Source organism: Aythya fuligula, chromosome 5 (genome assembly GCF_009819795.1).
Source record: "Aythya fuligula isolate bAytFul2 chromosome 5, bAytFul2.pri, whole genome shotgun sequence".
Lineage (NCBI taxonomy): Eukaryota > Metazoa > Chordata > Aves > Anseriformes > Anatidae > Aythya > Aythya fuligula.
Genome location: NC_045563.1, coordinates 59,654,030 through 59,679,764, shown reverse-complemented (window position 1 = coordinate 59,679,764; position 25,735 = coordinate 59,654,030). Strand labels below are relative to the sequence as shown.

At 41.6% G+C, this 25,735-nt stretch overlaps 1 protein-coding gene across 2 annotated transcripts in view; it reads right to left on the bottom strand.

Moving 5' to 3' along the window:
* SERGEF (secretion regulating guanine nucleotide exchange factor) overlaps positions 1-25,735 on the bottom strand; it is a 136,199-nt gene that overhangs the window by 85,819 nt on the left and 24,645 nt on the right. For both annotated transcript variants that reach the window (XM_032189011.1, XM_032189012.1), the window contains exon 9: positions 12,408-12,568. In XM_032189011.1, coding sequence (XP_032044902.1) covers positions 12,408-12,568 — 161 coding nt within the window. The remainder of the gene's footprint in view (positions 1-12,407; positions 12,569-25,735) is intronic.

The following is a 25,735-nucleotide window of genomic DNA, read 5'->3' as shown; positions in this document are numbered from 1 at the left end:
ATACCACAGAAGTCCATACAGGACATGAGCTACCCAGAGCCATATTGCACCCTGGAATGCTTGCTACGCTTTCTACCTTCTCTTTTATTCTACTCTGTCCATCAGAGACACAAGCACTACCATTTGCTCCTATCTAAATGTGCGATTTACTCTCCAGCTTTTGTCAGCTCTTTTATTAAGGCACACTTTGAACCTGCACAGGTTCATTTGCCTACCTTACCCATGGGGATACGACCCCAGGCAGGAGACAGGTGCAGAACGCTTTCAGATTTTAGTGTGGCAACAAAACGAGAGCAGCAATATGGACAACAACAGGTTCTTTGCAGCTTTTAGATGGGAAGATGTGGATGGACTTACTGCAGACTTGGCTAATAATTTTGTTTAGTCACCTAAAACCATTGGTGCATTCCTTCTGCTCTCCCAGGTCTGGGCAATTTGCCTTGCTATCATTGGCAAGGTGTTCAAGGGTGCTGGTCTTCAAATCCTCCCACGTCACCATCCAGTAACGCCAGGTTTGCAGTGACTTACAATGACAAGAGAGAAACACTTGAAGATTTTGCTACGTGTAGCAGAGGTTATGCTACGAGAAACAGGTGCGGAGTGCAATTATTGACCGCTTTAAGCCTTCTATTCATTTCAGTGATCTGCCTGTCAAGAGCAGGGGAGTTGTGCTGCTACACCAGCAGAAGAAGGGAAAGATTGTTTAACAACCATGCAGGTCTGCTTTGAAACCCGGCAGAAAACTTTGACACTGGTCCAGGGCAAACACAGTCCCACTGCATCTCACCTTGACATATTGCCCTTGGCTGAAAAAAGGATGAGTGGGAAAAAAGGCAAAAAGCACACCATTGGGATTCTGCACTATGGAAGTTTGTCTCCTTCCCAGAAGCAGCACAAAATCAGGAGGATATACAGCATATGGAAAAGGTGCCCTGAGAAAGTAACTGGCAGGCCTACACTCCATCCACCAGAAGGTGGAAACAGACTGTGGACCATAAAGAATTTTCAAGCACCGAGTATCCCTGCTTACCTGCACTTTGAGATCTCATTTTCCCCATTAAAAAAAAAATCCCAAAATGATGCCCTGAAGTATCAAAAGGCTTATGACCAAATGCATTTTTTAAAAGGTAAAACAGCTGCGTCTGCAGTCCATCTCTTGCAGGTGCTGGGGTCCAGCACTGTGACAAATGCGAGCAGTGTGACGGGCCTGTTTAGGTATGCAGCGCAGGCTTCCCAGCAGCCACACCAGATGGCTCTCAGTAGGTCTCAACAAGAAGAACAACCCTCCTGGGCAAGAACAAGAGAGAGGAACAGGGGAAAACAAACAGAAGCTAAATATCTCATAAGGAAGCTTCAGTTAAGGCCCGTGTAATGATCATGGTCCTGCATCAGAGATCTTTGCTACATCAGTTACCTGAATTGTTGGGAAATGCAACTCAAACATAACACAGCCATGGGTTTTCTTATACGGGTTCTCTAAAATCAAAGTATTCCTCTTCAATTATACTTAGGGATATCTAAATAGCATTTAACAACACAAGAACACCACCTGTATTTTCACTACTTCTGACGTGTCTTACCATGAATATAAAATTACTGAGCGACATTAAAATATTGAAGATTGAAGATCTCATCTGGAATCCGGCAGGTTCATTTTTTAGCTCAAACACAAAACTAAGTTTACAGCACCATTGCAATTGTTTTAATGTTTCCCAATTCATTTTCTCCCTGAACATCAGCCAACACACAGTACCAAATACAGAAGGAAATAAGAAAGGCAGATGGGATCCAAACATCTGTTATTTAGTATATTTGATATTTCACTTGGTAAGTGTATAAACGTACAAGTGCTTCTCAATCACATCTATCTGATGTGAATAAATGCATTTCAGAATTTGGTCCCGATTTCTCAAGCTATGAGAAGAAAAAGCAAAAGGTTTCCCTTTCAGTCACAGGACTCAGAAAGCAGATGCAGTCTCTCTGAATGGAAAGAGATGTTTCTGAGGTACGTTACCTGTTGTCAAAAAGATCATGAACAGCAGCATAATCTGAAATCCCTGTGGTAATAAAGGTACCTAAAAGAAGCTGTCAGAAAGGAAAGGGTAAGGCAGCAAGTACAGAAAGAAAACCCACAACATTCAAAGAGCAATCTGGGATGTACATTTAATTTCAGCTGTGATACATCAGTAGTCCCTCAGGTACTTGCATCGCTAAATATGAAATCCTCAAATAAAATGATTTTATCACAATTCTGGCACTGCCCATCTGACTGCAAACTAAGCCCCCCCCCCCCCCCCCAAACAAACAGTCATCCTTGAAGACACTGAATACTGCCAGTCCAGCTGCACTCCTAGCTCATGGCCTCACAATGTTATAGATATTTCCGTGTACCACACAGAAAAGCAAAAGAGGATGCTATCCTGACCTCATTTTCTGAAGAGCTAGGGGTGGAACACATTATCTCTCAAAGATCAAAGACAATAAATTCACGTCATAGTCCATTTCATATTTCTGAACAGCATCTCAGCTAAGCTTAAACAATATTATCTTAAGATGATTAAATAGCATCATTGTAATTCACAAATACCATCTTAATCTTTTTAGTTAAAAAGACAAAAGCATTGCTTTGCTGCCTTTCATGTCCCTCCAAGAAGTCTGCGTTTCAGACTTGTTGTGGCAGGAAAAACTGAAAGGCAGTGCATTAATCCTGTAAGACTTCAGGCAAACCACTGAATTAAAAGAGAGCCTTCTAATATTGTTTCGTGTACTCCCTAACATTTTCTGAAGCTGCAAATTTCAGTACTATGTTCTGTTTGGGAGCTTTCAGTCTAACATCTAAACCAGGCAAAGAAATACACAGTTTTACACCTGATCATATAAAATACACTTCTGCAAGTCCCTACATTTTTCTTAACCTGAGTGCTGTGTAGTGGCAGTCCCAGACAAATATCATTTAGAATTTCAGAAAGCAGCAGTACCAAATTGGAAAGTCTCAGGGAGATGCAACGTGACTTTAAAAGTGACTGCTACCACAGATTTGCATTTTCTCACTTAAGGTTACTTCTATTTCCACATGGTATAATGAGCATGAAACAACACTTGGCATTCTTTCAAAAACAGAATTAAGAATAAGAACCACAACAGGTGTCATGAAACAGCAGGAAAGGAGACTGTGAATTTTTGTCTTATGAAGCCTAACAACATCCCCTCCCACCACTACCCACGTGGTCCCACATGGTTTGCCCTCCCAATGAAAACACTAGATTCCCTGAGAAGCAGAAATCAATCTTGATGCTCGTAAGAAACTGCCATGCTGTTTCAAAATAAGCTTTCCATATTTGACAAAATTTGAATTTTCCAAAGACAAGTTGACAGCTACTAGCTCAGGATCAGATTGCTGCTAAGACTTACGCTCCTAAATACCCATGTCACTGCTGGAAATAACTGTTTTAGTACGTGTTCTCCTCGTCCAACAGTCCACTCAGGAACATGAGCCAAAGGGTAGGATCCAACAAAGATTTGAGACCTGCACCAGTTCTTATCAGGCAGGTAAGAGCCCTTCAGCTGAGAAGACTGCCTTTTGCCAATGTCTTTAAATACAAGATTTGAGAAATAGATTTGCTTCACAAACTCACAGCAGAATCCCTTACACATGAGGTACTGTAGGTCCTATCACTGGCTACCAATGATGCAGTACATAAAACCAGGGTACTTGGGACCCAGCTGTCAGTGTGGGAACTCACTGTAATGCTTTGCAGACCAATTCAAAACCACTTCTATCACATGAAGTTAAGGACCAATGAGACCATTTGGCTGACTTAGCTCAGGACCCAAAATGCCTTCACTAGCTGTGGCTGGATGCTAAACTGCAAATTGGGCCAGACTTTTAACTGGACTTTCCAGAGCTTTTATACATATATATGACACCAGCAGAAAATGAAGACAACTTGAGACGATACCACTGACCTCCAACAAACATATTCATTTCACTTGTATTTCTCATCCACTGAATTTTCCAAGAGCTCTGACAGCAAAGCAGCTACAGAACACTTCTCACTAGCCTGAAGTGTTGAACTTACCAGGCCAGGAGCAGCAGCGGAGCCCAAACCCTTATTTCCCCCTGGGGAAGGGCTAATGGCAGGGCCTGCAGGCTCACATAGTGCCACAAATATCTGAGCTCAGCACGCTTGCACTGCAGCCACATGAGGAACTTCTGCTTCCGCGGCATCCATCAGCCTCAATGACCCAAAATCCACTGAGCTAAATGGGAAGACACTGCAGTGACGTGCACTGGATTAAAAGAGTCACCTACCTACATGGCTTTCATGGCAAGAAACATATTTGAACCAAGAACCGAAACATCCATAATTACTAAAACCTTTTTAATGCATTCTATTTCACTTCCTGTCCTTATTTGCTCTGCAAATGCTGAAAAGTTATTGTAACTGTTCCCAGAAGTCATGGAGGGTTGAGATTTAATTTGTGGGTGGTTGTTTTTTGTTTGTTTATTTTAATAATAAGTCAATTACTGTCTAAACTTCCATAAATACACAGATATTTACTCTAAGAGTGGGTGCTCCATTTTTCCATTTCAACTCCATTACCACAGTGAGCAGTGCATGCTTAGGAAAATCAAGGTGTCATCTTTTCTTTGTAGGTGTTAAATCCTAAGAAGTGGACAGTAGCAGATCAAAAAGGTTAAAAAAAATAAATAAATAAACAAATCAATTTACTGTTCGCTATTTCTGGAACTTGCTTTTGAGTGTTTAAGTCATAAGCTTTTTCCTGAAACTACCAAACAAAAAGGGTTTTCCTTGACCTAGATGAAGGAAAAAAAAACAAACACAAGAAATCAAAACAGGGTAGCGAGTAAACAGAGAAGATATGAAGGGGATAAGATTTGAGAATGAAAACTATATCCTATATTTTTATCTGTACAGAGGACAAAGAACTTATAAATACAAAATACTACATCTTGGCCTACACAAATACAATAAGGGAATTGCACAGTTACATACACTTGCAATGTGTCTTGCCATAGCATTCCACTAAATATCTGTCTTAACATTACTGCAATCTGTTAGATGAAGTTTGTTAGATGGCTTTCCTTCCTTCCCTCTCAATTTATTTCAAGGTCCAGCAGAGCCTGGTTCCCCCCACCCCAGCAGAAATAAACCCAGGACTCCACTTTGTGTGGCTTGACACTTCCAAAGCGTGAAATGAGCTGACAGTGGAAGCTGCAGGTAAATTGGCAACTTAAAAAAAAAAAAAAAAAAAAAAAAAAGAGGAAAAAAGAGAGAGAAGGCATTTCCACTGAAGCAATTAGGAGCAGAAAACTGGCTAGTTAATGCTTGCTAATTTAACACACTTAAGGACACAAACATTATGGCAAACAATATTCTGGAAAAACAAGCACATTGTAAGAACTCCTTACTGGCTCCCTAAACACCTGGTACCGAGAAGGGGATCGTTTATATTAGCTATACACCTGGGAAGAGGAGGGCAGACTGGAAAAATGGGAGCTGAAGTGGCAAAACACAGGAGGCAGCATTTCCAGAATATTATCGCTAAGGTTCCCCCCCCCTCACAGATAATAAAAGGTTTGCTTCTTCTATGACAGACTACCCTGCAAGGCAGCAGCAGCAGCAGCCTTAGCAGTCTTTGCGGCTATCTGATTACACGCCACATCCACTGAATTTAGTGCGACCTCCGCAACCAGCTGCCAGGAGACCAAAAATAAACCCTTCGGCAGGTTTTAAAACATGAGATACTTCAGCACTTTTGCCCTCACAGGATTAGATGCATCAGTTTTACTTTCTTTTCTCTCTGCTTTCACAAATGAGTTTTACTGGTCGATTGCTGGGGAGAGGCAGAGGCTATGTTAGACACCAAAAAACAAGCACAGAGTTCAGAGGTAGCTTCTTCCTTCGACAACTTCAGCTGAAATTAGAAGCAAGGCAGCCAACGTGCAGCGGAGATAAAGCTCAAGGTGGTAGGACAGACACACGTCATTTCGCAGGCTACCAAGTAAACTCATCTTTGAAACTTGTATGCCAAGATGTTGATGTCCATTATGGGATAACTTCAAAAGTAACACTTGTGTTTGGTTGTTTTTAAAGAAAAAAATGTAGAAAATTAACCAAGTGCTAATGAAATCACTTCTATTAACACAAAAAAGTAATCAAAGAGAACGTTCCATCAAGCTTTTATGAGAATAACTGAAATGACACATTTCTCTTTCCCTACGGTTTTTGGTTGATTGTCTTTTTTCTCTTGTTGTCTGGGTTGTTTAAAAACAAATGAACAAAACAAAGATTCCTCGGTAACAGAATCTGCTAGCAACATTCATCAGTGCAACAGAACAAGGGAACATCGGTAGCATTTACACCAGAAAGTTTCTTGACCTAAAGTTCTGGGGTAAGGGAGGTAAACCGAATTAAACTAACTCCCAATCATCATTTTTTCATTATTCTTTCATACATAAAAAGAGGTACAGATGAGGATTTTTTCCACAGAGAATGCTGTGAATTGATAGCTTTGTTCCAGTTCACTACAGTTTCTTATTGATTTTCTCTCATTTTAGCCTGCATTGATTTGTTAATCCCTTCTCTGTAACAGTTCTAATGACAAATCGAGAACGAAAAAACGCATGCTTTAGGGCCTGTTCCACCAACCTCTTGCTTCAAACCATAATTGAACTTGGATTTGGAGTATGTGTATATATCGGGTCAGACCTGACTCACCCCATTCTAGGGTACTTTTCATACTGACGCCTTTCCGTTCAGGCTTCTCATGGATGGACAACGCAGAAAAGAACGGAAAGAACATTGGTAGGGCAGAACAGGATTTCTGCATTTAGGGCAGCCACGTCCCAAGGCCTCTGCTCACACAGCCTTTGTCTTAGTATTAAGTCCATTTTTAAACAATTTTGCAGCATTCCCCATAGTCAATTAGCAGGTAGTAACTGCATCACGCGTGGGAGTGGCACCAGCAAACATTCAGGGCATTTGTTGGTGCAGAGCAGATGAGCACTGAGCTGGATCCCAAGCTGTCCGTGAGCTCAGAGGCAGCAGCAGTCACGGTGCACTGTTGGTAACACAATCGATGCAGAAGGACGGGACACGGTATTTTAATTTAAGGAATATAGTACGAGCATATGCAGGTCTGAGAGTTACAAGCAAGATAGTTTAGATTGGTCACTGCTGTAAGTAGCTGCAGTCTCTTTCCATTTCCCTGATAGTTTTAAAGAACTCCAAGTAGGGTACTAATGGTGGTCTTTAACTGTCCAGGCAATCCAATGGAAAACGAATTTATGCATGATGCTGCTGAAGCCTTTGCCCACCCTCACATTTGTATCACTGCCGTGATCACGTGCTGTGTGGGTCTCCAGCTCCTGACTTATGCCCATGTCACTCCTCCTACTTCACCCACATTGTAGGAAATCAGCCCTTCGGGGTCTCCCTTACGGATCCCAGTGCAGCCCAACTCCTGGCTGCCACCTCACTGCTGCAGCACAGCCCTGGCAGAGCAGCTTTGGGCACTGAAGGCGGCCCTCACCCTGGGAGAACCCAAGGGAGAAGCAGCCAGCCCAAGAAGTAAGCCCTCTGTCTGCAGTGGTAACACAGAAATGGGAACTCCTCTCCATCTGCTCACAGAGTTGACAAGAACAGCGTTGCTCTGTTACATGGGGCGTGCAGATCAAGCACAGCCCATCTAACACAGACTGTCTTCACGTGCAGGCTGCAGTTTCATTCTTTTGATGGATCATTTTTTTCCCCCCCGAGGTCTAAAAGTACAAAAATAGTTATTTTCCTAAACCAAAAGGTTCCACTTTGCAATATTATTGTGCTTTTATAATAGGGCAATAGCAAGGCTTCTTCTATATTAATGTATATCAATCACATAATGCTAATCAACTAACACAGCAGATATCTTAGGTTTGTCTGTCTTGTTGGTAGATGCTTCACAGCTTGCAACAGGAGTGGGGAGGAAAAGCAAAAAACAAGAATATAATATACCAAGAGGTGTATTTCAGCAGCTTAAAATAAACAACAAACCACATTACTGCAACAGGCGGTGAAAAGAGCAGCAAATTGCTTTGACTGCAGAGGGCCAAGAGAACGTACATACTCCTGACAGCATTCCTTGGAAAAAAAAAAAAGGAACCCTTTGGAGGATCCAAGCCACTCAGTACTGCACAGGATGAGCATACACACTGCAACAAATGTACGTACTGGAAGTACAGAGCACAGCAGGGTCAGGAGAAAGACAGCAGGTACAGGTTGCCACAGGGCAAGGAGTTATTTTCATTCCCTGACACAGCCGGCCCCCTACATTCATCATCACCATTCAGGCTTGGTGACAGGGAAAGTAAGGAGGGAATTAAGCCCAAGAAATCACATACCCAAAAATGACACTGTGACACACGATTTTTTGTGATTTCCTAACTGAAATTCCAGCTCCCTGTCCTCAGCTGTGATCCAGCACAGCTTTCTTTAATTACAGAAAGGAGACAATGAAGACATGGCTCCATGTGAAGGCAGCGCTGCATATTCACAATGACCGTAGCCCTTCCTTCCACCAATTTAGTGAGACACGTTCAGCACTGCACAATGATGACTTCTCACTTGTTTATTGCTGCAGCAAATGTTTGCTGCGACGTGAATGACATGCTGAACATACCACAAACAGTAAAATGATAGCTATTAAAACCAAAAATACCGAAACGGCTTGGAAAAGCATTTTGACAAGGAAGAAACATTACACCAGGTCTTTGTAGCATTTGCTAAATACAGAGGCTCATCATATTTCAGGCCATTTGTATTTAATTGTCCTTTCATCTGAAGAGCAGTGGATGTGAATGCACATCAGGCAGCAGATGAGTCAGATGTTCTGAAGAGGTCCAATCAAGGACGTCCCACAACACAAGAGCACTGCCTGCATAATGTCTCACACAACTGACTTCTGCTACAGCCTCGAGTTTCTTTGCAGTGTCTCATCCCATTCCGTTGTGGCTATGCACCAAAGCTCCAAGAAAAAATAATAAATAGGCCTGCAGTCTCATAATTCAAAAAGTTTAAACACGTGAGATTCCAGGAACCTTATGTCCACATACAATTAAAGCTGCCAGGGTGGCAGCTCAGATTAGTAGATAATTATCTTAAATTCGAGCTTTTGTTCTTCCACCATTTCAACTGAAAGAGGAGAAAAGGCACTCATATTTATCAAGGCCAACGTTTCAAAATGAATTTCTGAGATGAAGGCAAACTCACGGTGGAATAGGTCGCTCAAAACACTTCAAAAACCAAGTTTCAGAGTGGCAGACAGACACAGACATTATACATTTATACCAATTTTAGCACAAAGAAGGGAGAATCCCCAGTCCTTGGTGGAGAAAGACAAGGGGATAGAGACAAGTCACAGCACAGGAGGTTACCTAAAGGACAGCACAGGAGATTTAAACTAGTGTGCCTTTTATATTGCCCTGTAATTCTTAGATCAGTTTCTCCTTTTTGGTTTTAACAGGATTAACCCCAGTGCAGAGGCAATCAACAGACCACAGCTTGGCCAAAAATTTGGTTCAATCATTAAAAACAATTTATAAAAATTGTTTGTGGATGAAAGTCATTAGTTGTAAGCCTCAACTATTAAATTGGCTCTCCGTATTGAGGTGCAAGTTGGAGTTGATAATTCAGGGTAAACACACAAAAGAACTCATCCTCTCTGTATTCATTTTGATTCAGCTCTTAAATCAAACCTCATCTCCATACAGCAACAAATAGAAAAAAAATATAGTTCATGTGTCGAGTATGAGCTAGTTTTCATTTACACAGCCCATGTGCTGCAACTTAACCCAACTTTAAGTCTAAATTTTAGCACTGACATTATTTTGTAACCTTGAAGTACTTCGGCTCTTATTATCTGCTTTTTCTTTTTCTCATCAACACAGCTCCTCTCTCTCAGGGTACAAATGATGCTAGCTCCTGATCACACACTTCTTAAATCATCTTCGTGCTGTTAGCTCTGCAAAGAATGATGCCTGCTCCAGAACACTGCCATTGCTATTCACTCCGATCAGGTCTCTCGCAGGTCTGTAAGAAGGAACAGCGCTGAGGGCAGCAGAATGAAGATGAGATTGTTTTTACTCTTCCTTTCCAAAGAATATATCTGATTGCATCTCTGTCCTTCACCTTCATGGATCACTTGTCCTGCCAAGCTTAAGTTCCCCTGGGCAAAAGCTACAGCTGTCCTGACTTTGTACTGTACAACAGGACTACACACTTTGGGCGTTGCCCAAAGCATAAATGAGTAACAGCACGAAACAGATTTAACACCAGTGTTCTCTGTAAACAGCCGGTGACAAAAGCAAGGAGAAGCATCTCAAAACAAGGAAGACGGGTGTTTGAGACTCCCTGGAGCCAACACCGACTAAATATGCTATTTGTTACTGCAGTATCCTGGACTCTAAGGCTCCACTTTTCACCTTTTCACTTTCCACAGGTGATGGGAAAGGGCAGAGGCTGACTCTCCTAACCAAAGTCTCTCTGTTAAAGACAATCAAGAGGCTGAGATGCAACGCATATTTGCAGCTGAAGCTGTCAGCCTCTACCTACTCCTCACGTGCCAGCTGTCCCACAGGAAGACACAGACCTTTCAACTCGTCATTTGTCCAGATGGGACCTGCACGTTGCCTTCCAGCAGGCCAATTGCCACCTGCTGCTTCTCGGACATTAACAAGGCAAAGTAGAGTTTGTCAGCAGTATAGGTTGCAAATTGCAGGCGAAAGGAAAAAAAATATCGAGTCCTTGTGTGATGTTTTCTTCCTAATCATCTTTGTGGTTGTGGATATATCATTTTGCTTCAAATTAGCCACATAAAAAGAAAATTTCCAATACCACTCAAGGACATTACAAGGTAGAGAAATATTCAGGATTGCCTGAGACAGAAGCTGTGATGTTACGTATCAGCTAGAGAAAAGCCATTAGCTAAACTGTGACAGAGGGCTTCAGACAGAAGTAGTGCCTCAGCGGGGCCATGTCTGTGGTGTAATTGAAAAGGAAAATAAAACTAACATTCACATTTTTAAAGAAAAAGGTAAAGCATTGAAGAGGCTTTCAGGGTAGGGCATAACTGCATTACCTGAGCATTCCCTAGGCTCCCAGCCTTAGATGCTATCGCGCTGGGGAAACTTGGTGTGCTAGCCCTAAGGAACAGCACGGAGCGTAGAGTGGAGTGGAGACACCACGGCTAGGCTCTGTAATCAGGTGGGGCCTCGATTGTTCTTGTGCACAAAACTGCACTTTTTTCCATCCTGAGCCCAAGACCTGTCATGTTTTGACAAATGCTGTACCCTAGTGTACTTTTTGCTCATTATAATATCATTATAATACCAAAACACACCTCCATCCCAAAAGCTACCCGCCTCCAAGGTGCTACCACCCCTCACCGAGCATGCGCCCTGAATTTCTTGGAGCCTATTACTGTAAACGGAGACGGGAGAACTTTTCACCAATCATAACTAAGATATGCTTGACTAGAGCCACTCAAGCTCCATCTAAAAGATAGAAAATAATATAAATTGGCCCAAGAGAGAGGGGATGTTAGGGAAGATACCACTGTCAGGGGAGATACCACCCCGAGGACAACATCCTTAGGACCTCCTGACTCCTGGGATCAGTCGACGGGCTGAGCCTCTCTTCCCCCCCCCCATTTGGGACGCCTTTGGGTGAGATCTGAATAATTGCTTATAAATCTCTACGGAGTCTTTGATCCTTTTAACGCGTTTATTTCTAGGCTGCGCACCTGTAACACCTGTGTATTTCATGCATACTAGCTTGCTTTTGCAGACAGTCACTATTGCTGGCAATCCAAAAGAACCTGATTATCTGTTGCTGTAATAAACCATACTTGATTGCATTGTGATAGCTCTCATTAAGTGCAACGAGGGTGAGGGTGGTTATCCGTGATAGTTCAGTGTTCTGAATCCAACCAGACCCCCAGACGGTTAACGCGTTTTTGGTGAATGTCCGACTGGTTCAGTACCCTGAATCCGACCGGGCCCGTAACAGTTAATCAGCTACACCCCTTAACGCGACAAGGTCCCATCTCATCTGCTAGACTTTAATAAAGTTGCGGCTATCTCCTGTATGCATTTAGATCTGAAGGAATTTGGCATCTTTTGCTAACGGTAAATCTGGTTCCACCATGGAAAAAATCAGTTTCTTAATGCAAAAGCCTTTTAAGAAATTTGAAATAATTGAATCAGATTAACTTCTGAGCTTACAGGAAGAGCAGCAAGGGCTTGTGCTGCAGCATTTCAGAGGTTTCTATTAGGAAATTGTTCTGATTGTCTTAATGCACCCAAAAAAAAAAAAAAAAACTGGAAAAATGATAATTTCCTTCATTACCTGAGATGCTCCATTTAGGCAAGGCACGGAAATAGGGACGTTACACAACAGCTCCAAGTGTTGTTCAGACGCTGTGCTCGCCTCCTGCCTGTCGGGAACCACCGTGGGTCTTCCAAGTTGCCCATAGTCTGATCTGCCCCAGGTGAACACCTTCCCAGTTTCTAAATGCAAAACACATTTCAAGATTAGTTATCCACTAAGTTCTTGAAACATCTGGATGCTATTTCAAAACTAGACCACCACTTCTTAATGCATCTTATCTAAAGCTTCAAGAAGTGAAAATTTACTCACTTCTTAAATGAAAACTTCTTTGCTTCTGGGAGCATAAGGAAAAGTATACTAAAACTACCCAAGGACACGTTAAGATGTCCTTTAATTCAGTTTCTTCAGCCTCGTTAACTTCCTAACAAAAAGGCCATCTGCAGGGTGGCCTGGGCTGTAAATGAAACCACGTCAGTAAAGCTGTGTAACCCACATATACTGCATGCAATAATACACATTATTTACATAAAGGGCATGTTTCTAGCTTGACAGCAGCACAGACAGAGCAGCTCATTCTGAAACGTATGAGATTCTTCTCTGTTCCCAGTATTTGCCTTAGAGATGTCCATCCCATATCCTGTATTTAACGTTTGACGTTTTCCCAACAGAAGCTGCCTTCTGTAATGACTTCTGCTGGCAAACAAACAGCCCTCAGGACAGCAACTAGTTAGTCAGGAACACCACCACGGATGTCATTAAGCACTGGAAATGCACTGGTTTGTTCCTACAGGAAAAACAGCTTCAAATGAAGTCAGCAGTACTTGGACCATCCTCCTCTCCAGATTATAAAGGTGCTCACTGCTGTAGGACTGACACCCACAAGTCCAGCCTCCAGCACAAATAATATCCATAAAGAAATGCTTTTTACCTTCTGTTCCTCCTCCCCCCCAAAAAAAAAAAAAAAAAAATCATGCTAAGTGCCAGCTTGATTTTCTTACCAAGTTACACAAACACAGCATCAACTGGATGTTCTCAGCTGGCTTTTGACTAGAAGCAGCAACCCATGTTACAGCCCAGAAGGAAGCCTGCGATGCCCCTGAGTGATGCGTGAGCTTCAGCCAAGCATTAAACTTCTCTCCAGAACTGAAATTATCAAGCTAAATGATCTTATTTTCCTCATATCTGTGAGAAGCCAAGTAAGCCAGCTGTAACATTCACTTCTCCCCTTGTAAGTCAGTGTGGACGTGCAGAGTGGCCAAACACAACAGCTAAGGGTCTTCTTAGCATGCCATAGCACAAACCTTTGGGAACCTAAACACCTCCCTTTTCTTTTGGTTGCTGTTAAACTGTCCTGAAGGGGACACAGCTAGTCACTGCTGGTTGGGGGGCTTTAAATTGATAACGCATCTCAAACTGGAAATTTCTAACTTGGTGCATTTAAATACAGAACAAGTAACATGCATCTTCCCTGGAAATCTGCTAGCAGTGGTATCTTTTACACAGATCTCTGAAACTTTTTTTCAGATTCATTCTCTCAGTTCACTGATAATGCTTCCCCTGAAATAATTAAGGGATAAAATTAGTTGTCCTTTTCTTTCAAGGGCACGAGGATTTTCTGCCTTTGGAGATGCCTCGTACTTCAGGGAAAAGCTGAAACCAGTCAGATACTTCTTTCAATACATGAAAGGTCTTTTAGCACAGTGGCTGCATTTTGTTAGGTTAAAGCATTAAAACAGGTTTCATTAAGAAAAAAACAGTGTATCCTACAGAGATTAGAAAAACAGTTTGTAGTTTAAAAAATGCTTGCTTTGCCAGTAGTGTATTTTGCAATTTGTATGGATCTCTGTTAAAAAGTATCTGCTGCTGCAGAAATGTTGCAAAAACGCTCCTTTATCAATAAGTTCTACTGCAAATGCAAACTGAGCCTCAGAGGCTTTTCCATCAGACCAGATTACTGCACCTATTCAGGACCCTGCAAGCAGACCAGAAGCAGACCCAGCAAGCTGCTCTATTTTGTACTAACTACAGGAACTGAAGCTGAATTTTATGGAATTTAAAGCCAGGAAGAGCTTCTGTAGCATCTATTTTGACTGTTAACGTGACACAGGCTCTCAAGCCCTACCCAGGCATTGCTGCATTGACCCCAAAGACCACAGTTCAAATAAAACATTTCAACTCTCAGAAGCCAAATGCAGTTAGTGCAGCAGGGAAAAACGTCAGCAACCTGCAGTGCCCCTTGAAAGGCAAGACGTGCATTTGATGACACACCCAGATCCCGCCATGCAGATGACAGCACTATCTTGTAGAGGTCCCTCTCAAGTCTGACTCTTGGGGAAAAAGCTTTCCCAAAAGAAAATCGGGTTTCCAGCTGGACCCAGACACACAGAGAAACTCCAGCCACTCACGAAATAAAAAAGATCTTTTGCATCATCACAGAGCATTGTTCCACCTTCTCTGAAGTCATCTGCTGCTAGCGTCTGTGGATTCAGAAGGCAGCCACCTAAATCCCAAGGCACATTTGACCAGTGACTCACTAAGAAAATCACTTTCCTGCACTGCAGGCCACCAGCAGATACCAGGAACCAGCAGGCATGATCACTGCCTTACCCAAGAGTTGCTAGACGAAGTTCTGTGCAAAGGAGGCAATTCTGCTCCCCTCTGCCAAGGGCCTGTGAAAGGTGCAGAGAAGCGTGGTCCACAGCCAACTGCGGGGTCAGAGCAAAACACCACGAGCACCCACGCTGAAGCCAGACTAAACTACACGTGTAACCTCCCTTATGAATCAAGGGCTAGTGTGTACATCACTTGCCACAAGATTCTCTCTCCACATTTGTTTTTACTTTTCAGAAACCATCTCTCTTCTCAGCAAGATTAAGTTGTCTAACTACAGTTGCCAGCAACTGTTTAGTGTATCTTTACCAGCAATGACTGGAAAAATGCCCTTCACCTGGTATGTCCCCCGTGTGTCATGCTCTGTATAAGTTGGTCTTTTTTTCCCCAACTGCATTGTCTCTCTCTTTCATACATATATATACACACAGACACACACACACACACACACATATATATATATATAAAATCAGTCCCCTTATGGTTTTCTGCAATTCTGTTATTCTATCAGTTTTTGAGGTGCTACACTGAATTCTCAAACAAGTTGAAATGTAAGCAACAGAACTGCAATCATTATGATCCTGGTAGTTTCACTCCTTCTCGGCCTTATAAAAGCCTTGAAACATGCTCACCTCTATTACTGCAAATCATTCCAGCAAATTTGGTGGAAATAAAGAGCACAAGGATATTGGAAGGACTGGAAACAGACAGCAGGAGTGCTTAGCTACAGCGGAACACCTCCCATGCACAAATTCCATTTTCTTAAACTGGACGAGCAAGCATGGAAATACTTATACATACAACACTAAACAGAGCCTTTAGGCAAGAATAAGTCACCCACACTGTTTACAAAACAGAAATAACTGTAATAATTCTGCTTTGTCCTATTTTGCCACAGAGAGAAACAAGTTTCAGGTGGTTATTGGTAGGCAAACATGGAGAATATCTATTACAATTTTTAGAACAGATACATTGATTTTTTTGCTTTTAGGCAGAGCTTCTTGAATGCCCAACTATGAGGTAAGCAACCAATTCCTTCCTTGGTTCTCATCAATTTAGTTCTCACTTCTAATCAGCAGAAACTCATTTCCCAGACCCGCTCCTGTGGTGAGCATTCCCCCCTCCTATCCTCAGCCTTCTGCTAGGCTGATCATTCCTACTTCTCTGCAGAACATATCTGCCTAGGGATCCTTTAAAAATAAAAATCCATCTCTACTGCAAGAGAACCTTACAGAAGTTGATTTAGAAGTTACATTGTCTATGAAATACAGATTATATTTTCAGCAAACAAAAAGAAATCTCAGTCTGAAGTGGAAATTTCAGACTGAGCCAAACACCAATGCATGGAAAATTCCAGCCAAAAAGGTTAAAGTCTTGTCAAAATCCTAAGCAAAAGAAAGCACTGAGTTATGACAGAAAGTGTTAAGCAATCGTAACAAGAGGTATTGCTACTGTGCTGCTTATAATATGGATGGTATTTTAAAATGTTCTAAGAATATTTGAGAAAGACATTAGTCATACAGAGTAAGGAGGTTGCAAGATGAATTACTTAAGAATGAAGGGTGATATAACAAGGAGTGTTGGTCTAATATTAGAACAGAACAGATTTTAATTAGAAGTCAAGAAAACATACACAGTGATGAGTCAACTGGACAGAGTACATCAACCATGGAAGTGGCTGAGGCATCAGAAAAAAGGAGATATTTTGTACCAGACTCCATACAGTAAAAGGGCATAAAAGGCAGGAGGCATTTCTACAGCTTGTGTGAAAGAAGCGTGCAACATTGGAAAGGTTTTTTCCGTTCTTCTAAGATTCTAATGATGCCTCCTAAGACCTTGGTCTTCCATGTTCTGAGCACAGGGACCCAATCCCAAAGGCACTTCAACTCCTCAACTGTGTACCTTCGTTAAATCCCAGGTGACTTTATTGCAACCGTTCCTTTTATCAGCAGGCAAACACTACTTCAGGTGAGGCCCAGAGGGCTCACTAATCTGGAATTAAGGGGCAATAGATGACCCGTGTATTCTGGGTCATTCCTGCGGACAACTTGAAGGAAACCTACCATACAGGAGTTCAGAGAGCTAGGAAAAAAAGGACAGAATTGAGAACCTTTGAAAGAAAATCTTCCCAACAGCCCCTTAAGTAAGTACTACATACCACAGCAGTCAAGATTCTCCATGGTCACACAGCTGTAGCTGTAGTTTCCTCCTGCTCTTTAAATTCAGACTGCAGTGGGATACATACAGCAGCAAGTCATGTGAAACATGCCCGCATCCCTTACAGAACAGGGGTGAAGGTATCAGAATATTCGTTAGCAATCCACCGTCAGCCAGGCTCCTCTGCATTTTCCTTCAGTTCAGCCTTCTGTCCTTACACTACCACAAAGCTTAGTGGTAAAAATGGCTCCAAATTACAAGTTTACAACCCCTGGAGTTTTGCAAATCCAGCAGCATCACATAAAGCACCTTTCGTTACTTCCTGCCTGCCTGTGGCTCTTACTGTGCCTCTTTACAGCGCTGCTGAGGCTGCAGAGGATATAATTTTTCCCTTCTAGCACTTTCTTTATCAACCTGCTCAGCTACATAAATAATCAGATATAAATATCAATTAAAAAAGCATTTTAGTTTTAAAAACAGGTTGGTTTCACTGTTGAACAGACACATTTCAATTTACTTATTTTCACAGATTCAGATTCATCTTTATATCAATTTTTCTATTTTAAGCTGATACCATGATTGCTCTGGCATTATCTCCTTGAAGCCTCTCTTCAGACAAGCTTTGAACTCTTCTTTCATAAATACAAGATGAAAAAGTTCATCTAGGCTATCTCAATTCACGGTTGCATTAACAATTACTTTGCAAATGAACTCTGGATATCCGTTCTGAATGCTTAATCTCATTCAGATCTGAAATAGGAACTTCTATATAAAATTCCTAATGCCTGCTTTCACAATAAAATTCACAGGGGCATGTATTAAAAACCTGACGTTTACAGGCTGCCTTTGCCTCCTCTCTGCCCCCCAGAGGGCAAACCAACACCTCTCCCACAGCTACAGATCTCGTAAATGTCCTGAAGGACAGCAGAATGTCCTCCAAGCACTCTGACAAAATACCTCATCTACCTCAAAATAGCATTTGTGCAAGGGAACCTTACAGGAAAACGTTCACCCATCCATCCCTAATTCCCTCTCGACTGAAGACAACTTAATTCAGCAGCTGGAAGCCAAGCATCACGACTGCACCTACAATGCTGTAGCTGTGCAAGGTTTCAGTACGACACGGGATTAGCTCCTCTGACAAGGGTTTAAATGGCCCCCTCATTCTCATACACTGAAGTCTGGTGTGCCAAAGCTGCCCACACCTCTTAACACAGCTGTAGCCTTCTGCATCTTTATATAAGAAGGTTTATTCTGATTTTTTTCCCCCCTATGTTCATTTATAATAGCTAACAATAATGGACAACTAAAATATAAATCTATGCACACAGTATTAAGGTCATTCATGCCTGCTCAGGAAAATTCCAACAAAACAGCAAAAGCACTTCAGAGATGTCAGCAACAGAAATCTAGCAACCATTGCCATTTTCAGCCTTCTGCAGCCACAGGCTGAAGCACACAGCTAGTTCAGAAGAGTCCACAGAGCAGCAGCTCACAAGAGCTTCCAAGCACCCTATAAATAGGTTTAAAACCACAGCAAAAGACCAAAAGCCACAAGTGCCACGGGAAGAGAAATAACAATACTCCTGCAGCAGCTGTGGATTTGTCAGTGAAAGCTTGGCCTCAAGTGGGCCAAAAATTGCTGCCGTTCTCAGCTACGTTGGATATCCCCCAACGTGGCAACCAACTATGTGTGAGAGCAAGACAAACCAAAAAGTCACCTAAGGGATTTCACACCACTAGAATCAGGGGCTCACTGGCAAACAAACGGCTTCTCACTGTAACCCGTCTCTATTGCCCGCAAAATAAAATAAGAACAAAACATAGGAAATGGAAGAAATCAGCCTGGAAGACAAACGTGCATCATGAAAGAAAATTCAGCCAACCTGGAGGAGCTCTGCTGCAGCACATGAATGTAAACAGACAGAGCATAAGGGAACATCATGCATTCTCTTTCAGAACCTCCTGGAAATAGCAGGGTATTAACCAGCCAGAGACTCGTATGATAATTGGCACAGCAGATGCTCAGCTAGGCAGGCAAAGCTATCAGGATGCGAGACCCTCTCTAGGAAGAGACAGCAGGACAAGGGAAGCTTTTAGCCCAGACAGAGAGGTCCAGAGCACAGGCTGAGAACTCCGTTGGCAACCGTTTACACCAAGACAGCTTGAGGGACCTGAGGCCCAGCTCACAGCTCTCACCTCTACAGGATCACTCTTCGCTGTGCTCAAACAACTATTTGTGAGGGGAAGGTAAACCAAGCTAAGGAATTGATCTGGCTGAAAAAACAGCCCAAAAAACGAGCTTGGCAGCAGCCAGTAATGCTAAAAGCACTGCTCTACTAAGTTGGTTTAATATTCTGTATGATGGGCTAGAGCTAACGTGCAGTTTCACATGACATACTAAGCTTTTTGTGCACTTCACCAACAGATCCAACTTTATCGGGACTATCAACACCATTAAAAAAATCTTAACTGCTTTGACTTGCATGCATTAAAGACAGGGAAGCTTTCCCTTCTTTGCTTCCACAGTTACACCAAGTTATGTATCAAGACAATGTTCAGTTAATGGGATTATTTGCATACTTACTTGCGTGCTTCACAGCTTTGAAAAATTGGAAAGAAAAAAAAAAAAAGGATCTTTCTAGTATGGCATATTCCAAGACTGAAGCCTGGCCTCTGGTTTTGGGTTTTAGTTAGGGTAAAGGCTGCTTTGCTTTTAGAAGAGACACTGGAAACCTGAAATACCAAATGAAGCTCTGATTAAGCTGGAAGGAAAATTACAACATGCAATTTCTTCCATTTTCTATTTGTGCTCATACTGCTGATATCAAACAGATATATGATCTTGGCTCAAAAAGAAAAAGGGAAGGCCATCGATTACCACAGCAGGTCTGTGCAATTGTGGAACAAAGCTGACGAAGTGGGGTGTGGGGCAGTGGAGGTGCTGAAGCACCTATCCCACTCTGCATTCATCCTGCAAGATGAGAAAATTCCCCCCTCATTTCTCTCCACTCATGATTAGAGTCATGACTGCCTCACCAGCTGTGCCTCTGGCTCATTTTAAATTCAAACTACGATGCATATCTCACTTTTAGACTTTTAATAGCAATGCCTTAAAATGCAGATTGCTGACTAAATTTAGTTACACAATTAAAAACAAATCTAACACATCTCTACCCAGCAAACAGAACCGCTGAATTCAAGGTTCAATAAAGGACTTAACTCTTAACCTAAACACAAAGTCCTAACAAAAAAAAATATAAAGGAAAAAAAAAAAAATCACAGCACAATTTAGTGAAGCCTTTAAAAAAGCAGGATGCATAAAACATTAACCAGCTATGGAAAACTATCTGCGAATGCATCATAGTGTACTATAGGGTTTTTGTTCTGTAATTCTGCGAATAAATTCAGCACTGTGCTACTACAGCAGTATGAGTCATACTCTTTTACTGACATTCTATATTTATATCCCCATGTCCTTCTGCACTGTTATATGCTTTCTCACATACAGGTCTCCCTAACCTGGAATCTCCTTTCTGCTGCAGTCCAGCATCTCTTCCTCTAACGTCCCAAAGAACACTAAACAGGTATTTATTTCTGAAGACTTAATTATTTCTGGACACCACTTTGAAAAAGCAACACCTTTGAACCATTGTAACAAAAAGGCATAAGCTTTTACTCACAATGATTTTATGGTGCCTTATTTCCTACTCTTTGTCTGTAAATGGACTGCGCAGACATTTATCCCCTTACAAGTCCAGGTCTCATTTCATTAGACTTAGCATCATACTTTGATGCAGAAAATGTTATCTCAATAAGTTACAAAATACCTGCGTTTTTTATATCACATTATAAGCAGCATCACCTATAGCCCCAACCTCGAGAACATCTATGAATCTGCCTGATGATCTGGAGAACGCAAGTTCTCCTACTCCTCTCAATACCCCATTGCCATCTGAGTCTATCTAAGAAAGAGAGGGCATCTGCCTAAAGGAGATAAACAAAGTGAAGGTAATTAAGTTCCAAGTGCTAATATTTACCTTGCCGAAAGACTCAAGGGCATGGTATGGAGAGACAAGCACAGAAACATCACAAGAAACACTCTGGAATGGCAGTCTGCTGAAGAACTGGGCTTTCTTCTGGTTGTCCACAAGATGCACTCCCAAGGACAAATATTCTGAGATCTTTTAAACAGAAATTTTACTAGATAACAAGCCTCAGACATGCACAATTCTGAAGTGTTAGAATAGTCACTATCTACAAAGAAATTGGTAGCATTACAAAAACTGGGTTAGATGACCTATCCTGGAACCTCTTAAGAGGCTTTAACCTTCTCAGCAGCTCCAAGAAATAGCTGAATTCAACATCCTACAGAATTCAACCCTAAATGTGTGTTGTTCTTAGCAAATAAAGTACAAAAACACAAACCAGTATCACAAAACTGACAGTGGCACCTTCAGAGCCTCCCAGGAGACCACTTGACTTGTTCAGGCGCAGAACCAACCGCAACTGACTAAGAGAGCGGGTTGCTCACCTCAGATAATGAGCAGCTGTAACTGCAGCATTCGCACCAACAGGAGGAACAATACATTCTAAAAGAGGATAGGAAGTGACATTCATGTCCTTTGAAGTCAAGAGATGAATAATGAGCAATAAGGTAATGTATTCCCTCTGGAATATTATCCCCATTTTTCCCTACCCACAAGAGAGACAGAGCTTAAGAGCATGGAACAAATCACAAGGTTCTTCCTCAAGCTGTGTGTTGGCAAGTTGCTTAACATCAAGGAGACTGACGGGAGAGAGGGGGCAGAGGTGTAAATAGCTCCATAAGGGTGAAAGTATCTAAATGACATTTAAGCTCCCTAAAAATCTCCATCACGTACATGAATTTGCTATCCAGCTAGCAGAGTGTCCTTTGACTCCTGCCCTCTCCTTGCAGCTCAGACCTCTTGCTTGATAGAATTCACATACTAAGAGCCTGGGAGACATTTCCAGCATCTCAGAGCCACAAAACGCAGAGTAGAAGAGGCAGAAATTTCAGTATGGAAGCTTAAAAGTTTAGCGTTAGAAATATTTCTACCCACAGAGATACAAAGACTGCAATGCAAGTCCCTCCTTGTAGAGCGATCTGCTGTACCCTGCAAAGGGGGAATGACACTAGTGAGGTTTACTTTTGACGTCTGCCAAATGAACCAACAGCTGTCCACAACCACCTCTGTATAGCACCAGCACACCCACCTTTAAGGATTACCCAGGTGTGTACATGAACAGAGTTCAACATGCTATGTGTGACCTGCTATGCTGCCTGTTAAAGTTGTAGGTTTGAAAGCAAAAAGGGAAAAATAAGAAGATAACCTTTCTCCTCAGGACCAAGAAAGTAACTAAAATGAAAATAAAAAGAGCAAGAACAAACTCTTAGCTTTTCATGGCCTTCTTTTCTCTGACATTAAAATGGACGTTGATTGAAAGAACCAGTACCATTACATCCATGCTTCACATAATATAATGAGACTGGACAGCTCATAAAGATGCCATGAGCTTTCTCCTGCCCTAAAGCAGGTGGCCAGGGGGGTAGAGTCATTGCTTTGCTCTGAAGTGAAAAGGTTGAAAATCAGACACTTGGGAAGCAATTTTACACGTCAAGTTCATGTCTGCACAGGATCAGCTCACTTGCAGGGACTTGAATCCCAAATGCATGGGGCAACCTGATTTGATGAACGCTGCTCCAAAGCAGCCCTACTGGATTAGGGAGAGCTTTTAAATAGCTACTTTAGATTTTTAAGTTGGACACATCAGGGGTTCATTACACATCTCAACTATCACTTTCTGCTCATGTGTGCCCACAGTGCTTTGGGTTTGTTTGTTTGGGTTCTTCATCTCCAGATAAGTCAGCACGCAAGAGGAGACGAGCATAAAAGGGTTTAACACCCTCCTTTGTACCGTGTGATTTGTCAAGATGATTCTTCAAAACAGATCAGCTTCTGCTCCACATTGCCACTCTTATATTGTCCTCACAGCCTGACCTTCTTTCCTTCTGTTCTGGCACTTTTGTTGCCATTTTCTTTCAAACAAACTGCCTCGGCTTCAATCAGCTGCATCGCTAGCAGGCACAAGCCTGAAAAAAAGCATTTATGTGCAGGCAAATTCCTACAAAACAGCCAATAGCTGCCAAAAAAAAGTTCAGGAAAAAAAAAAAAAAGGCCAAAAAACAAGATGAGAGCTGCCAAAATAACTTGCAGTTTGCTCAATATTTTGGGGAGCAAGAGACAAGTAGAAAGGCATATTCCTAAAGGTGTTTCTGTATAAATGTTTTCTGGAGCTTTGTAATGGTAAGTTTTATAAAAAATAAAGAAAAAATAAGGTTTCCTATGTTCGTTATAAAAATTATCTTAGGAAAGCTGACAAAAAGCACTGTCCTCGAATAGACCCATCTCTACATTGTTTTGTACAATTTCTGTTCTAATAAAATGACACTGAGTACAAGTGAGAATGAGTTACCAAAGATACCCCTCCCAGAGCCTCTACTCTGCACGAATCAGATGCTAACACCTTCTTATGATCATCCAAGTCTTTCTCCATGAAAAAGGAAAGTTATTACTACTATGATTACTTGATTTTTATTTCATACCATGTTCCTTACAATATTGGACCAAAGAACAAGTCCTGAAAAAGGCAACTGGTAATAAAATGTTTTTCTTCTTCTAGACAGTAACTTTGCTCTATCCGATGATGTGGAATTTTTCATAGCTGATTTACAAGGCACTAACTGCAAGTTTAAAATCTAGTATTCAAATCTGGGTTCTTAAATGCATGATTTATGCACTCAATTTTGAAAACAAAAACTTAAGGTCATTGCAAAGCAAAGTCTTCTTACTCTTTGCCAGCATCACCAATTATACTGTACAGTTTCTTGCATTAGAAAAAGTCCTGTTATTAACAATAAAGGAAAAAAATGAGTTTAATGGACAACAGCATAGGACACACAGGGCTGCTGGTAGTCATGGTCATGAGAAGGTCAGAAGGGGTAGGAATACAGCTGCTGCTATCTCAAAATTATCTTACAATAGAGAAGTCGATGAGCAGAATAAAAGTTTCACAAGCCTGCCATTAACTATGAACTAATTTACTCGGAAAAACTGAAGTGTAAGAAAGCAATACTGTTTTATTAAAGCAATGCTATTATCAGTTTTGCATGAAACAAACCAAAATGTTTCTCTATATAGCAGGTCAAATAAACCACTGTGTTACAGAACATCAGTAGAGTATTTTTGGTACCACTTTCTATTTTACTCTTTCTAAAGTGTTTTCTGCATCTCTGTTGTGTACCGAGGCAATTGTTTCCCATGGAGTTGTACATGGCACCCAATTCTGTTTTGACAACCTTCAGTTCCAAATATCTCCTCAGCTACAAAGATTAAAGTGTAAGTTCATGAGAGAGAACATCTTTCAATGTTATTTTACATAACAACATCTGCCTAAATGCCACAAGAAGAAATGACTGGTGGCAGAAGTGCTAAACAAAACATGCATGGAAATTACCATAAAAAAGAAATCAAGCTTTGCAAAATTAAATAATTTTCAAGAGCCCATACTGACTAGTGAAAGTCTATGGTTGACACAGAGAAAAAAGTAGCCTTGATTTAAATGAGCTCTTAAATTCATCAGAACATCCCAAGAACTTCAAGAGCAGCCTAAGGGTCACAGATAAAAGTAATTCCCCCTCACCTGCAGGTTTCAATCTCAGCTGTTTGGGATCCACACAGAAACTATGTACTTCCACTGATAGCCTGTCTTTGCTGAATTTCATTAGGTTCAGTTCATTTGAACTGAAGTTCAAATAGTAACTACAAAAAACAGATGCAGTTGCATTGAAATTGTGCCATGACACAACCTGGGCTTGAAAAATCTCTTCCTCTTACACAAAAGAGGTCTTCCAAAAACAAACCTTGCAAAGTTCCCTTCAAAGTTTTCCTTTGGGTAGGAGCAATCCACTTATTCTTCAGTGCACTGAGACCTAGCAAGCTCTTGGTGAGTGAGGGCTACACAGCCGCTGGAGGCCAGCTCGGGGTCACACCTGTGAGCAGGTACCTTGAGTGCCCACTACCAGCCTCCTCCTGTCCAGTGGACTCCCTCAGGTTTGTTGGTTTGGCCCTCTCTGGCCTTTGACTGCAAGCTTCTCAAGGTAGCAGGTTGATCTTGCTACACGGTGTTTGTGACCTCACAGTCTGCACTTCCATGCATATCATTATGAAAATGAACATGCAAAGTGTGCTGCCAAAACGGAAACTGGTCTGGAGATCAACACCAACATAACTCAAAGAAAACAAAACCAATATACATCCCTACTATATAGGATGAATTAATCATAAGGTTTGTATTTCGGCAATATTTATAAGCAAAGCAATATTTTGTCATGGCCTGCGTTGGAAAAAAAAAGTCATTAATCTTTTATTTAAGCAAATCAAGCCACATAGCAGCACAGAAGAAAATAGAAAGAAAACTGACTTTCTTAAGGAACACAACAAATGTTAACAGATATCAGTTGCTAACCACACTTGCATACGTACTAGACTCAAGTG